This window comes from Pseudopodoces humilis, chromosome 1, assembly GCF_049639895.1.
Source record: "Pseudopodoces humilis isolate 2021_Gansu_Grassland_sample_001 chromosome 1, ASM4963989v1, whole genome shotgun sequence".
Lineage (NCBI taxonomy): Eukaryota > Metazoa > Chordata > Aves > Passeriformes > Paridae > Pseudopodoces > Pseudopodoces humilis.
In genome coordinates this window covers 120,904,014-120,919,866 of record NC_142200.1, presented here as the reverse complement: position 1 = coordinate 120,919,866, position 15,853 = coordinate 120,904,014, and the positions used below count along the sequence as shown (strand labels likewise).

At 37.3% G+C, this 15,853-nt stretch overlaps 2 protein-coding genes across 3 annotated transcripts in view; one reads left to right on the top strand and one right to left on the bottom strand.

Moving 5' to 3' along the window:
• Nucleotides 1-4,049, top strand: part of SP4 (Sp4 transcription factor) — a 28,731-nt gene extending 24,682 nt beyond the window's left edge. For both annotated transcript variants that reach the window (XM_088054351.1, XM_005518869.3), the window contains exon 6: nucleotides 415-4,049. In XM_088054351.1, coding sequence (XP_087910477.1) covers nucleotides 415-662 — 248 coding nt within the window. In that variant the 3' untranslated portion in view covers nucleotides 663-4,049. The remainder of the gene's footprint in view (nucleotides 1-414) is intronic.
• A 6,338-nt stretch (nucleotides 4,050-10,387) lies between these two features.
• LOC148185213 (uncharacterized) lies at nucleotides 10,388-14,164 on the bottom strand. Its single transcript, XM_088067181.1, has 2 exons — nucleotides 13,631-14,164; nucleotides 10,388-12,826 (listed from the first exon to the last, which is right to left on the bottom strand). Exon 2 carries the CDS (start codon nucleotides 12,713-12,715, stop codon nucleotides 10,784-10,786), a length of 1,932 nt encoding a protein of 643 aa, XP_087923307.1. The 5' UTR covers nucleotides 12,716-12,826; nucleotides 13,631-14,164; the 3' UTR covers nucleotides 10,388-10,783.
• Nucleotides 14,165-15,853: the final 1,689 nt, after the last annotated feature.

The window sequence follows — 15,853 nt, the reverse complement described above, 5'->3', positions numbered from 1 at the left end:
TTTCATACATCTTCATGGAGTATTGGAATTCATGTTTCTGATTTTTTATCCCACCACTAAATAACAAAAGTATTCTTAAAAAATGCTACCAAGTTGTTCTCTGAGTGCTTTTAACCTTCCTTGCTCTGGTAGGTTCATGTAAGTTTATCAAAAATCTCTGGTGTTCTGAAATTCAAACTCCTGATCAGGTAGTCACAGCATAGCAAATACTTGTTGAGAAAATGTTTGTAGTGAAGAGTAAGTGGCCAAAAGCCTGTGGCTGAACAGAACACACCTGGAAATGAGTCCGATGGAAAACATGTCCTTTTAAAGACACTTTGAATGTTGAATAGAATAGGGTGAGATTCAGATGATCAAGCAGTGTTCAGCGGTCTCTTTCAGTAACATTTTGGTTTTCTTCTTCTTTTTAAAAAGGTGAAAAGAGATTTGAGTGCCCAGAATGTTCTAAAAGGTTTATGCGAAGTGACCATCTCTCGAAACATGTCAAAACTCATCAGAACAAGAAAGGTGGTGGAACAGCCCTTGCTATTGTTACCTCAGGAGAACTGGACTCTTCAGTTACTGAGGTTCTTGGTTCTCCAAGAATTGTCACTGTTGCTGCCATTTCTCAAGATTCAAACCCAGCAACCCCTAATGTTTCAACAAACATGGAAGAATTCTGAAAGGATCATTTATATGGACACCTAGTGCTGCACTTAAGTTTACATACCTTTCAGGATATGGAAGTGGGCTGGTAAAGTGGATTACAGAGCAGGAAATCTTTTTTTCAGTCATGACTTCTGTAAGTGTTCCAGGTTGGAGGGTCAGCATGGGAAGTGTACACCGGTGCAACAAGACAAAAATTTCAAAAATACAAACAGCGCAAATTGATGACTGGATAAACAGATAGAGGAATAATATTTCCATACTGTACTTTTTTAGTTATATGTCTGTATATTCTGTAACGATTTTAAGTGAACTTTACCCCCCTATTTTAGCACTGTATGTTAATGTGTTTATAAAAGCAGATAGTGTCAATGTAAAATTGGGTGGATCTTGACTAGGATTAATACCATTTGATGAAGGCACTTTGTTTTTAACATAGATTTGTAATATTTTCATGATATCATCCTTTTCCCATAAGGCACAGCAAAACAGAATACAGGATGAACGACAGTGGATATATTTTGGGGTTTTGCTCAGTCCATACAACACATCGGTTAATTTTGGCCATCTTTTCTCAAGTTTTGGAATTACTCAAATAGCAGCTGGGTGATGCATGCTGCAGAGTGGTTCTGAGGTGGGCCTCAGATTAATTTTGACTACTACATTATAGTAGTGTGTATAAATGACAATCAGTAAGTTCTAATTCCTCCCTTCATGTGGAGAGCTAGGTTATGTAGAATTAGTGTAAACAGTAGGAAAGATAAAACCTTAAGATATTAACATAAGATTTACAAAAGTGATGGTATCTTTATGTAGAATGAAAAAAAAAAAATTGTGTCAATTTTTGGTAATTCATTTCATTTTATATTTCCCTGCCCATGGCAAGGAGGTTGGAACTAGATGATCTTTAAGGTCCATTCCAACCCAAACCATTCTGTGGTTCTATGATTCTGTATTTTAAAACATCTGTGGCCCATTTCTAACTCATAGATAACCTGAATCTTGAAAACTCGACCTTAGGTGTTTGAATGTTTTAATTTTGTTAGAATTCATGGAAGTTAATCAGACAACTGAGTGTTGTCCAGTGTCTCCTCTCTGTAAATACTAGATTATTATGTTGTGGTTAATGTGCTGAGTTCTTTGTGCTTTGACTTAATAGCCAAAGAAAAGAATTAATTGTCACATTTTAATAAGAAAATAAGTAAGTAAACATTTTATCTTTCCCCTTAAATATTACCGTCTCTTTTTTTCTAGTCCAGGATAATATGTAGGCTGGTAATAAATATCTGTTGCCTATCAAGTCTTATATTGACCCTCTAACCACAAAACAAACTGGGAAAAGAGAAATATTATCATCTTTTTGGGACATGACTTTTGGTCTCAAAGGTTTGATTACATTTTCAGATGTGACAGTGAATATAGAGAAAATGTAAAAAAAAAAAAAGAGAAAAAAAAACCAACAAAAATTGCATTTTCTATGTGAAAATTCCAGTAGGTACAAGGAGGAAAGATGGCCAAATATTTCATACTCAGGATTTTTAATTACTTCCCCTAGGCGTAAATATAACCTTTTACATCTAAAGTCACTTGTTAATAAATTCTCGTGACCAGTTTTTAAGGAGATTTATACACCGAAAATATTTTTAATGTAACTGAAGGAAGTACAGTGCAAGAAAAATAAGATGTTTTTCTTTCCCCTACAAATTATGAAAGGAAGAATGTGTGTGGTAACTGTTGGTTTGCGAGACATAACAGGTACCCTGTGCATTCCCCAAAGAGCATATACTTCTCATCTGAACAATTTATCAATCTTGTGGTGTTTTCTGTATTTTTGAAGCAAAATAAGTACCATTGTTTACACTGTGTACACTTTAGGCCAGCCCTTTGTAGCAAAATACTAAGCTGAGGGTATTTTATACTTTCAGTTTACATAAAAAGCTTTGAGATTAAAGAGAAACAATTTTACACTGTGGTTATAAATTTCAAGTTTCTTAAAGCTTTTTTAGACTTGTGACAGAGTCTTTAAATTTTAGTTGGGTTTTGTACATTATTTTGTATATTTTATTTAAAGTACTCCTAACTGATGTATCTGGATTTAAAACGTCAGAAGCAATTAGGTGTTACATTTAATACAGATGAACATTAGGTAGTATTAACTGTTAATTTTATTATAAAGGAAATGAAACGTCAAAGATATATTTTATCATTATGCTTCACAATCAGTGCTCTACATTACTTTATGCAAAGAAGAACTTTCCTAACGTTAATATCATATTTCCTAAAAGTTAACAGTTTTGTAAACTGAAGTTACAAACATTCTGCACAACCATTTCATATGTAATTTTTTCATGCATACTTACGTATGCAGATAGGAAACTGAAGTAATTTTTAATCTGCAATGAATCCCTATTATAGATATTTCCAAATCTAAATCTGGTTGGCTTCATAGCATCTCAAGTACATTAACTTGTGTTAGCAGGTGCACATTTTACCGCTGGAATTAGAAACATTCTGCCAGTCTGTTCTGCATAACATTCTGAATCCACTTTTCTGTCTTAAAAGGATCGTAAATTTCAATGTCCTTTATTTGACTCAGTGGGATATAGCTGTTGTAAGTAATAGGGCACAGATGTGCAGTAGTATCTTGTTTAATGGCATTTCACTGTTCATTCCCTTTGCCACCATTAAAAATTTTGCTTTATTGTAATTATCAGTGCAAAGTGTATTTACCATGGTAGAACTCCAGTGTTAGAATAGTTTTTTTCTTACAATATACTTTCTTTGGTTAGGTTTGTGTATGTGTTGCTGATTACATTAGCAATTGGTGTTAAGTCATTATTTATCACATTCTTTCACGAGAGCAGTAATAAAAGTGTGTAATCTAGGAGAAAAAGTTAATTTGTCAAAGTTAAGTAAGCATGATGTTTAGGTCCTATTTTTCAATTTTATAACTGTTTTATTGCAACAATATTTGTATTTAAGTCTTCATTTTAATGCCTTGTGGTGTTTTTTTATGCATGTCACTGAATTGTCATCCCGCAAGAATTGATGTGCAGCATAGGGTATTAAATCTACATAATGATTTTGAAACAGAAAAATAGTTGATGGTAAAAATGTAAATGTTTTGCAAAAATTCCTTATAAAAAGAAAAGTTTTTGTAGTAATATTTCACTTGTAAATTTTTCTAAAAAAAAATGGAAAAGGAAAAAAATGAGAGTAACGTTTCCCCACATGTAGAATTTAGAAATTAATTCTGCCAGCAAAGCCTGTAAGGCATTAATCTGACACTTTTACAATGCTGATTTGTATAATTTTTTGGTGGGTTTGGAACTAAAATCATGTACAAGTTGTTGCCTGCAATAATATTTTGCAAGTAACCTATTAAAATTCCCTTGAGTTTAAAAGGTTTCTTCATTTAATTGCTTACAATATAAAGCAGCAATAAATTATGTTTGTATGATAATCTGTTCATCAAGAAGAACACTAGAAAACAAATGCTTCTCAATGGGGAAAGGTTGGCAGCAGCTTCTGGATTTGTGTAATTAAGACCTGTACTTGCTGGTCAGCGTTTCCCAACTGGCAGACTCCCAGCAGGGAATTAAACCAGCATATTCTAGCTCAGCATGAATTCTGTGGGGTTTGTTCAGCTCTTGCTAATGGAAGCTACGGTTGTTCCTCAATACACCAAAGGAATATTTCCTCTTTTTTTTCCAAAGGGAAAAATTTCCTAAGGTAAGGAATATGTATACACACACACAGACACACAGATGAAATACAAATTTAGAAAATGGAAGATAATTCAGTTTGACAGAGATAAATAATAGAAGCGTCACTGTATTGCACACAGGGAGTAATACAACAAAGAAATGGAAACCTAAAAGTACTGACTTCAACTCATAGAAAATATATTGAGCTTTCTTAGTGGAAGTCGGCAGGCTCCTGCATTTATGTTATACTAAAATAACTTTCATGGTATGCCAAATTGCTAATGATATTGTTATACTGATTTTTTTTAAATGCTAAACGTTTTTATGCTAGATTTTACTATACTTTTGCAGTGAATAAGTAATGCTGTTTCACAAAGGAAGAAATACATAGAGAATCACAGGATCATTTAGGCTGGAAAAGACCTTCAGCATTGTTGAGCTCAAGTGAAAAGTTAACACTACAAATCCCACTACTAAAATAGGTCCCTAACCACCATATATACACATAAGAAGGACACTTTCTTCCAATTTCCAAAAGAAGATGAATTTTTAATTTGGGATTCTAACCTCGTACAGCAAAACAGAATCATATTTCCTAATGGAGATATAAAATACATTATCTTTATTATGTGCTTGATTAAATACCTGTTACAATCTCAGTAACCTCTATTTGAATGTCAAACTTCTGAACTCAGTCTATGTCATAATTCAAAGTAAATGGACATCTGACCAACTAATATGTCTTTATTGACCAATTGTTTAGTATTGTGGCACTGGTGTACTTTGAAGCAAATTCTGCATTGCTAGTCCTCTGCTTACACCATTTCAAATATAAAATATCAGAAAGCAACAAATTCTTACATAAGGATGGAAGTGCATGCTACATTTTACCCTTTTAGTCCTTCAACTCTGATCATTCTACTCTGGGAAGCATGAAGTGTGACACCAAATTGAGTATTTCTGTCTGCAACTGTAAATTCACTACCATTGCTAAAATTATTTAAAGTTATATTTTTTATTATTCCATTAGCTTTATTTTCTGTCCGGCAAGGTAGCAAATATCAGGATTAATTCATATTGAACTTTCTAATGCCTTCAATGCCCCTGCTTCCCATTCCTTTTCCTTTCCCCAAAGCTATTTGCATTCCCTGATATCCTAAGATTTGTCAATGAAAATGGAGGTGCTGTGGGGACCTAGAGCTGGCATGTGCTATCTTTGCTTGCTAGAATACCTTCCATGGAGAGAGGACAGTGAGATACCTTTTCTAGAAGAGCCTCACTAAAAATGACCAGAGGCTATCACAAGCAGGTGGATTGGTGCTTTGCCCAACTACTCTGCATGTAGTGATGGGCATTTTTCTTTTCAGTTTATTATGGTTTGTTGGATGGTTTTCACAGCAAGTACCAAAAATTGCTTGCTTTTAAATTTGCAGGTGAAGAAACATAAGCATTTCTTTAACTTACATGAGCAGTGTACAATTCATAATATAAGATTATGAGATTCACAATATACAAATTCAAAGCTATACCTATCGTTTCTACTTCTGTGTATGGAAAATGCCTAGTCTTGAGCATTTAACAATTTCTTAACAATATTTTAGCACAACATTTTAAAAAATATGTTTCAACCTTCATAGTTTGTCCTAGGAAGGAGAAACTGTTCTTAACTGAAGTGTATTGCAGACGATAAATATTCAGAGATTTTTTTTTTTACCACATACACATTTTACAGCATTTCTGGACTTTTTCACTTTCTCTCTTGCATCTTTTCCCTCATGCATCTGTGCTGTATCCTAGCCTAGGTTGCCCTTAAGACCTCTCTCGTTTCATTTTCAAATGCTATAGTTTTTTATTTGAATAACCTCTTGCTTCTTGCTAAACACATTGCAGTAACACATAGACCAGACAAAAAAAGTACTCTCTCTTAAATATTTATGTTGGAAAACTCCTTTGTAAAGTATTTCATTTGAATGAGATCCCTGTTCCATCCCCACATATTATGGAAACTTAGTCCAAGCTAAGCAAGAGTAAAATAAAAGTTTGCAGGGCAGGGAGTGTTTATCAAAAAATGTTTGTGCTGCTGATCTAAAATTCTGTTGAGCATTTATTTTTATGTTGCTTTTAGTTGAATGCATAGCTTTGTGTCACTTGTATGTATTTTAAAGGAAAGTCTTGGACTAAATTCCAGGAAGAGCCCAGTCTCAAAGCTGGCTGACCTTTTGGTGTTGACACATTTGTCAAAGTTCTGAAAGAGTTTTAAAACTGCTAAAAGCAACTAGCAAGAGAAGTATTCTCTGCATAGACCTAGACACATTCAGATTTCTTTAAAAAGTAAGTGAATTAATGGGGTATTGATTTGCTTTCACAGCTCAATTTCCTAACTTAAACTGATGCTGATAGGTAATAAGTGTGTCTGCTAAGTGGGCATATACATCTTCCAGGACTTAAAGGTTCTTGAGTTTGTACATCAACAAATATATAAAACACTATCCTATTGCTAACTCCTTTTTTTGTCAGTTCTACTTCAGTCTTGCAAATAGAGATTCTCTGCTTACAGTTTTAAAAATCTAAGGGATTAATATGCAAAATTAAACAGGTGAGTGAAGAAAAACAAAGAAAGTGAGAGTCAAACCAAATGAAGTGTTTTTTTCTAGTCACGCATTTTACTTTTGTACTGTTGTAATTTTTGCTTAGGCATGCCAGATTTTCATCATTTTATGGTAGTTCCTAACAGGAAACTTCCATAACTGGATATGGAAGAAAAGTTCATTTAAAGGAGAAAAAAAGGTAGCTAGAGCATAAACAGGATTCTGGTTGGTGTACCTTTTCCCCCTTAGGTCTTCAGCCACTAAAGTTTACTGCTGCTCATAAAGGGAAAAAAGTCAAGATAATTGAAGGAGGCAAGAATTACCTGAGAGGGATGAGAAGGGTGATAAAATACTTAATTAGGAAAAAAAAATTAAAAAGTACATTACAAAATAGGAAACTGAAGAACTAAAAGAAACCTGAATGGAGTCTGGAACGATACTACGCGAACAGGAAAAGCAGTAGTTACCATTGTACAATTGTACATCATAGTACATTGTACTACAAGTAAGTTACCATGTTGAGCTAGAAGGAGGAGGAGAATAGGTAGGATTTTCCCTTTGCAAATACACATTTTTTAATGCTGTTGAATTTTGACACTGGTCTTGCACGTGGTGCTGGCAGCTTCTTTCTGTCTTTAGCAGAAGTCAGTACGCAGTAGATGCACTATTGAAAGGCCTTTGAAAGTGGAAATCCTTGTTAGTGTTTATTTTTCTAAACTACTGGATTTCCAGACAGAGTAGAATATGGTTAAAAGTAGAATCTCCTGGGAGCTGTGCATGGGCATAATAAATGTCAGTCATCCTGGATGCTACCATCTGTTTACATTAAGAGAAGCAATCAATTTTTACAGATTGTCTTAAACCAGAGAAATTTTTCTACTTACATTAAAAAAAATTCAATTTCCCTCAGTTTTTTTTTCTCTTCCTCTTTTATGGCAGCATGAAACCACACAAATAAAGTTAGTACCCTTGATGGAATAAATACTCTGGTTTAAATGGTAAGAGCTTAAGACATGAAATAGTCATACATTCTCTTAAATATGAGCAGAAGTGATTTCACTGGCATCCAGCATCAACTTACTGAAAACATTCAAGTGGTGTAGTTCAGATATATCATAGTAGATATGACTTTTGCATTAAACTAAGTCTGCGCTTCCACATTGGCACCTCTAAGTTTCACTTTTGTTGAAATAAATGCCTGAAGCCTCTTCTGAAACTAAGATTGAAACCTTTGGGTAGTCCTCTATTTTTACACTTGCAGCTTTCAAAAGTAGTTTGGCATTGAGGATCACCTAGAAACTGCTATGATTGCTACTCATTATTGCTATTATCCAGTAATAATGAGTGATTGCACCCTTGTTCTTCCTTTAGTTGTAACTCTTCAATAGCCTCTGTTCTGCTTGTTTTAGCACAGCAGTCTGTTACCACAGTTAGAATAAAATTTCTCTCTTTTAAGAGCTCTAGTCTATATTAGATTATCTAATTAATTGGTGGTAGCTGACTGATCATGTGGTAAAATGCACATAAAGAGTAGAGAGCTAGAGAACAATGGCCTATGTAACAAGCCAATATGTAAAGAGGCATTAGTCGCAAAAATGCTAAATTTAATCCTGTTTCTATTTGATCTCTTCCCTCCTTTCAAGTTCTGCTTGTGCCCTGCAAAAAAAAAAAAAAAAAAAAAAATCATCTGTGGTCTTGAGGAGATACCTAGCAAACACACAGCAACACATGCAGTGAAAAGAATCTGACTGAGACAAATATTTATTGCAACAAACCCTTACCAGTTGGACAGCAATGATACATGGAGGAAAATCAAAAGTGAAAGTTATTGTGGAAGATGATAACAGATTTCAAATGTGTCACGGGCTCAGAAAAATAATTTGGAGATTACCTTTTTGTCATATTGAGGAAATAAAAAGTGCATGTACCACAATAATCTGTATGAATCCCTTCATTTGAATGACACAAAAAAATGTACCAGGTGATCCCTCAGCTGAACTAACTGAACAAAGCTTCCCACAAATATTCTACAGGCAGTTTTTAATAAGGATCAGAAAATTACTTTTTGAGGGTGCCAACCTTTTTCATTTCAGAGAACAAAAGCGTCTGTTATACTACTTTGCTGAGATCATAGAGATCAATATCTTCTTCACATATATCTAGACAACTGTCACCTTATATCCCTCAAAATGTATTATTATGATCTCAAATTACTGTTGAGCTTGTCTGTTAACCATGTGTTAATTGTCCTTCTGACTGGCCAACTAAGAGATTCAAATATCACTCTATACATTGTGTTGAATATGTCTATTCACTGTGCTACAGCTGCAGCAGCTAACTAGATAATTTGCATTGAAGCTTTTACCCATACTCTTGCTGAAGTGCGCTCCTAGAAGATTTTCAGCTGAGTATTTGGGATAAGATTTAAAGAAACAAAAGGATTATCAGAAAAGAATAAGACAAATAAAGCTTGAGGACAGATTATGAGGAGAGTCACTGAGGTTACAGATGTCATGAAGAGACTTTGGGTCAACTTACAGAATTTTTCATGATTGTTTAATTATAAATCTTTCAAGTTTTCTTTAAAGCGTGTTTTATTTAATTTCATCACAGGAAATGGGGAAATTACTTGCCTTCAATAGGTGGATAGATTAGATAGATAGATAGATTAGATAGATAGATAGATAGATAGATAGATAGATAGATAGATAGATAGATAGATAGATAGATAGATAGGCAGAGAGATAGAGAGATAGATGATAGACAGATGGGATGTTTTCATCAGTGCTCATTTAAGTTTGTAGACTCCTCTGGCTCCAAGAGGCAGGTTTGTCTCTGAGGAAGCCTGGAAAAACCCCTGCACTTACACCAAGACAGGTGTTTTCTCTGCCACTGTGCAATTCTAGAAAAGAAATGTAGTTCAATCTTAGCTATGAAGAGCTGTATTACACAGATTCATGTCTCCAAAGAGCAAGAGGAGTCAAAAAAGAAAAAAAAGATTTCTCTTTCCGTTTCCTGGAGAAAGGTGGAAAGTGCTTTGAAAGTTGGTTACATGCTAAGTGTTGACCAAGTGAAGCATGAAAAGCAAACGGATGGCACTGGTGAGGGAGCCAAGCTCCAAGCCCTAGCAACACTGCTGAATTCTGGCTGACCCCTGCAGAGGGGAAAGTAATCGCCTTCTCTTAGAATATGAGAACAAAGGTGCCCACAGAAAAGAAATCAGGGGAAGAAATGCAATGTCCCCTGTGCTGTAAAATTCATCAGGTGGCACTACAGTTTGCTGCACAAAGAGAGCAAGCCAGCTCCAAAGGTCTGTGGGGCAACAGCCTGGCACAAGGTGGATTGCTGGGCATTGCCTCACTCTTTGTACTCAGCTCCTGAGTGCTACATGCAGCAGTGCAGGGCTCTGTGTGTTGCCCGATCCGAAGAAAACACAAACAACCGAAGTCGTTTATGCGGTGCTTTATTGAGGGCCCGGGAGCCTGTGGACTAGCGTCCAAAGACAGAGCCCCATTTCACAGAAAAATCACAGGGTTTTTATATGTTTTCTACACGATTTCTTCATCATCATAATTTCTTAATTCTCTCTCACTACCTGGTACGATTATCTCTCTGACATTTAAATTTTGCCAAGAGTACATTCCTAGATTATCTCCTAGTTACACTGCTTACTTTGCAATATCTGCCGTATAGTTCATCTGCAGGTTACATGTGGCCTACCAAGCCTTAGCATAACTACTACTAATGTCAAACTAATGCTAACTAATATAGTTTATTGAACTAAATGGCAACAATTCCCCCCCTTTTGAGCATTCTTCAATCTTCTGCAAGAATGCTCAACTCTTAGTCATCGTTGGTTCTTTCAAATGCTGGATTATCCTGCCCAACGACATCTTCATACTTCGGAGGAAGTCGACGTCTTTCATCGAGGCGTATCTCATTGGTTCTTGTCAAGGCTTTTATCACTCTTCTGGTGCGTCTTGTTTCTTTTTCAATGACTCCTAGAACACACTTATAGGCTAACCAAACAATTAATAGCAAAACTACAAATAACAAAATGTACTGTACTATTGACGAAACCCATCCAGAAACCTGAAGTCCTAGGGACTCAAATATAGCTCCGATCCAATTATGTTGTGCTTCTTTTTCAATTTCTCTTGTTTTGGATTCAATCGTTTCCAATTGAGAAATATCTTTTTCTACTTCAATGGTCACATTTGGAATATGGATGCAGCAATGGTCAATTTTCGTTTTCAGATATTGACACACACCATGCTCTTTTAACAATAGCATATCTAGTGCCATCCTGTTCTGTAAAGTCATTCGAGATGTGGCTTGCAATTGCAAATTTATGTCTTTAAATCCTTTCTTGGTGGCTGCTGCTAATCTCTCAGTTTGCCCTAGCAGTTTGTATAGCATTTCTCTGTTCCTGTAGGAGGCTATAGGTGCAAATAGTGATTCTAGAGCCCATCCAAACTTAACTCCACCATCTGGCTCGTGCCATTCATTTTCTAACTCAGTGAATGCATCTACTTCTCTTTTCTTCCGGTTGGGTTTTAGTTTTGATTGTTTCCACAGGGGACAGAGGGTTGGGACTCCTAGAGTTATTTGTGTCACAGGTCCATCTACAGGAATATGCGTAGTCCATTGTCCATGTCCCATTACCCAAACTAAATTTCCTGGACTTTCAATAGTGGTAATTCTACAGCTTACAGCTCGTCTAATTCCACTGTTTCCAGATGCTTCTCTTGTAATTGTATGATTAAATTTCCTGCATTCGCATCCCCACTTAAGCAATACTCTAAGAGGTGCCAGGCTAATTTGGCTTTCAGGGGTATCACATGTAATAACTTTGGTACAATTCCAGTTTTCTTTAGCTGCTTTAATTTCTCTTGTGGAGGTCTCTGTTTTATAGACTTCTTTTGAGGTATGATTTTTACTTCCTGTCCATTGTATACACCAATCTACTGCCCCAATATAGCTATAATGTTCTAACAAACTCGGACCCCATATGGTTTTCCATTCGTCCCACAATGTGGTTTTGCTCGTAATATTTTGACAATCTTGTAACTCATCATAACTACACCACCCTAGATCATTAATCCCTCTCATACGGGTGAATTGGCTGCTGGGCAGTTTCATGCAATCTTCTTCAGGTCTGATAACTACTCTTTGGACAGTCTTTTGACATACCATAGATGTGCTGTCTGCCGTTTCAGGTAGTAATGGAATGGGGATTATTCCCCACGGAATTGGTTCTCCTGCTGCTTGTGGGAGGGGCAAGCATGCCGTAATTCGAGACACATTTTGGACCTTTCCAAAATCCCTGATCAATCCTACTACTAAATTCTCTTGTTCATCACTTCGATATGCTGCCACTTCTGTATCTCTCAGTTCTCTATGCTTCTTTTGTGCATCCTTACCCCAAATTGTGACAATTTTTGCTTCTGGACAATCAGCACCTTTCTTCCAGGTTGCTGACACGTTCTGGACTTCAGTTTTCCGGTCATAAGTCAGGTTCCCATCCATCTTTTCCACTGGTTCGGTACCTGCAACTACCATAGAACCGTTAACAAGAATTGGTTTCGTCATTACCAGTAACAATATAATCAAAAAGGCTACTTTTTGCGAAAAATCATTTGTGTTGGGGAGACTAGTTGAGTCTCCCATTGTACAGGGACTTTCTTGACTCGGGTGTAATGGATCCATGAGTCGATTCCTTCGACCTTTACTGCAGTATAAGTTGTCAGGATCACTTGACGGGGCCCGTCCCATGTCTCTTTCAAGGGGTGGGTGGACCAATTCTTCACGTACACTTGGTCTCCTGGTTGAATGTCATGCACCGGATTCTCCAGTGGCATAGGTCGGTTCCACTGCAAGGCTCCCCTTAAAGCATTAAGAGTTTTGTTTAGTGACATGATGTAACTAAATATTGTCTGATCACCCTGCACGTGCAAGTCTCCTTTCAACACATTAGCATGGTATGGTTTTCCATATAGAATTTCGTATGGACTAACTCCCACTCGCTCCCTGGGTTTGATTCTGATTCTGAGCAATGCTAATGGCAGTGCCTGTGGCCACTGTATCTTTGCCTCTTGGCAAATTTTCTTAATTTGTCCCTTAATTGTTTGATTCATCCGCTCCACCTGACCACTCGATTGAGGTCGCCAAGGGGTGTGCAAGTCCCAAGATATGTCTAGTATCCTGGCCACTTCTTGTACTATTCCTGCTGTAAAGTGTGGGCCTCTATCTGATGACAGTCCTAGAGGTACCCCAAATCTTGGAATGATTTCTTTCAACAGTGTTTTAACCACTTCCTTCGCTTGATTGGTGCGACAAGGAAAGGCCTCAGGCCATCCTGAAAAAGTGCATACATACACTAAAAGATACTTAAAGTTCTGTGCTTTCGGTAATTCTGAAAAATCTACTTGCCAGTAATCTCCTGGTTCTGGTCCTACTCGTAATTTCCCTAACTGAATCTGTTTCCTAACTATTGGGTTATTTTTCAAACAAGTTGAACACATGGCATTCACCCGTTTTGCCAATGTTAACATCTGGTTAGAAATTACTTCTCTTTTTAGAAATGTTACCAACGCTTCTGCTCCCCAATGGCATTTATTATGTTCCGTCTCTAAGATGGCTTTCATAATTCGGGCGGGAACTACAACTTGTCCCATGATTGTTACATACCATCCAGTTGCATTCTTCTGTGCTTTCAGCAGCGATGCTAATTTTTCATCATCCAGGGAATACTTCGGTTCCTGAGTTAAATGTGGAGTTACAGGACTCACCTTAGTGGGTATCAGGGCCATTTGAGTCCACACTTCTCTGGCCACTTCTCGTGCTGTGACATCAGCTAATTTGTTTCCCCGATATATTTTTCCTTCCTCCTTCTGGTGACCTCTCACATGCATTATTGCAACCTTTTTAGGTTGGTGTACTGCATCTAGCAAGGCTAGAATTTCAGTTCTATACTTGATAGTAGTTCCTTGGGAGTTCAATAACCCTCGTTCTTTCCACAAGGCGCCATGAATGTGCACAACCCCAAAAGCATATTTAGAATCAGTCCATATATTCACTTTCTTTCCAGAACTTAACATTAGGGCTCTAGTGAGTCCAATGATCTCGGCTCGCTGAGCTGATGTTCCAGGAGCCAAAGCTTTTGCTTCCACTACAGTGGTAACTGTTACCACTGCATATCCCGCATACCTGGTACCGTTTTCTACAAAGCTGGACCCGTCGGTGAACAATTCCCAATCCGGATCCTCCATTGGAACATCTTTCAAATCTATTCGGCTGGCATACACTTGTTCAATCACCTCCATGCAGTCATGTGCTAATTCTCCTTCTTCTTGCTCACTGCGGAGAAATTCTGCTGGGTTAACATGATTAGTCATTTTTAGATCTACATCATCCTGTTCTCTCAGAATTGCTTGGTATTGCAGCATTCTGCTGGATGAAAGCCAGTGACCCCCCTTTTGTTCCAAGACTGCCAGTACCATGTGAGGCACAAATACCTCTATTTTCCTTCCCAAAGTCAATTTCCTGGCTTCCTGGATGAGGATCACTGTGGCCGTAACTGCCCGCAAGCATGACGGCCAACCAGCACTTACTGTATCTAGTTGCTTCGAGAAATACCCTACCGGGCGTTTCCAGGAACCAAGTCTCTGAGCTAGCACTCCCAGTGCCAATTTCTGTCTCTCATTCACATACAACTGAAAGTCCTTGTTTAAATCTGGAAGGCCTAATGCCGGAGCTTCTTTCAATGCCTGTTTCAAGTCTTCAAAGGCCTTTTTCCTCTGTCGATTCCAGCTCAACTGCGGTTCTTTCAACGCTTCATATAATGGTTTAGCTAGAAGTCCAAAATTCAGAATCCACAGCCTGCACCACCCTACCATTCCTAAAAAGGACCTTAGTTCTTGATGGTTCCTGGGAAGGGGAATAGCACAAATAGCTTCCACTCGATTGACTCCCAACCGTCTCTGGCCTTGGGTGATTTCACATCCCAAATATATTACACTTTCTTTTATCAGCTGTGCTTTTTCTTTTGACACTCGGTAGCCAGCTTGGCCCAGCATATTCAACAGAGCAATAGTCAATTTCAGACACATTCCTTTTTCTGCTGTCGCTAAAAAGATATCATCCACATACTGGAGAATGACATAAGAGGAAGGTAACTCTCTTACCCTCAGCAGTCTTCCATTCTTCCAATTCCTTTGCCAATTGATTTCCAAATATTGTAGGGCTGTTTTTGAATCCTTGCGGCGCAGTCGAGACCCAGGTGAGCTGTCCTCTTTCTTCCAGTATCAGGACTCTCCCATTCAAAGGCAAAATATTTCCTGCTTTCCAATGCCAGAGGGATGCAGAAGAAAGCATCTTTCAAATCAATAACAGAAAACATTTAAATGTTTTCTGACACAGATGTTAATAAAGTTTACGATTGGCAACCACTGGGTGAATGTCTTTGGTAATGTTATTAATTGCCCTCAAATCTTGCACTAGCCGATACTTACCATTGGATTTTCTAACTGGAAAAAATAGGAGTGTTAAAGTCTGATTCACATTCCTGCAAAATTCCTTGTGCTAAAAACTGAGTTATCAAAGGAGCGACACCCTGTTTAGCTTCTAACTTGATTGGGTATTGTTTTAATTCTCACTGGCTGAGCTCCTTCTTTTAATTCTACTACCACCGGCTGAGCAGCTTTTGATTTTCCTGGATTCCCCAGTCTCCCATACCCAAGGTACTACAGCTTGATCTACTTCAATAGGAATTAGGAGAGGGATCAATTTCTTTTATTACAAACAATTTAGCAATTTCCTCTCCCGGAAACCTCTAATTTTCCCCTCCCATTTTCGAATATGATTCTGACATTTAATGATGACAACAAATCTCTGCCAAGCAATGGCTTGGGG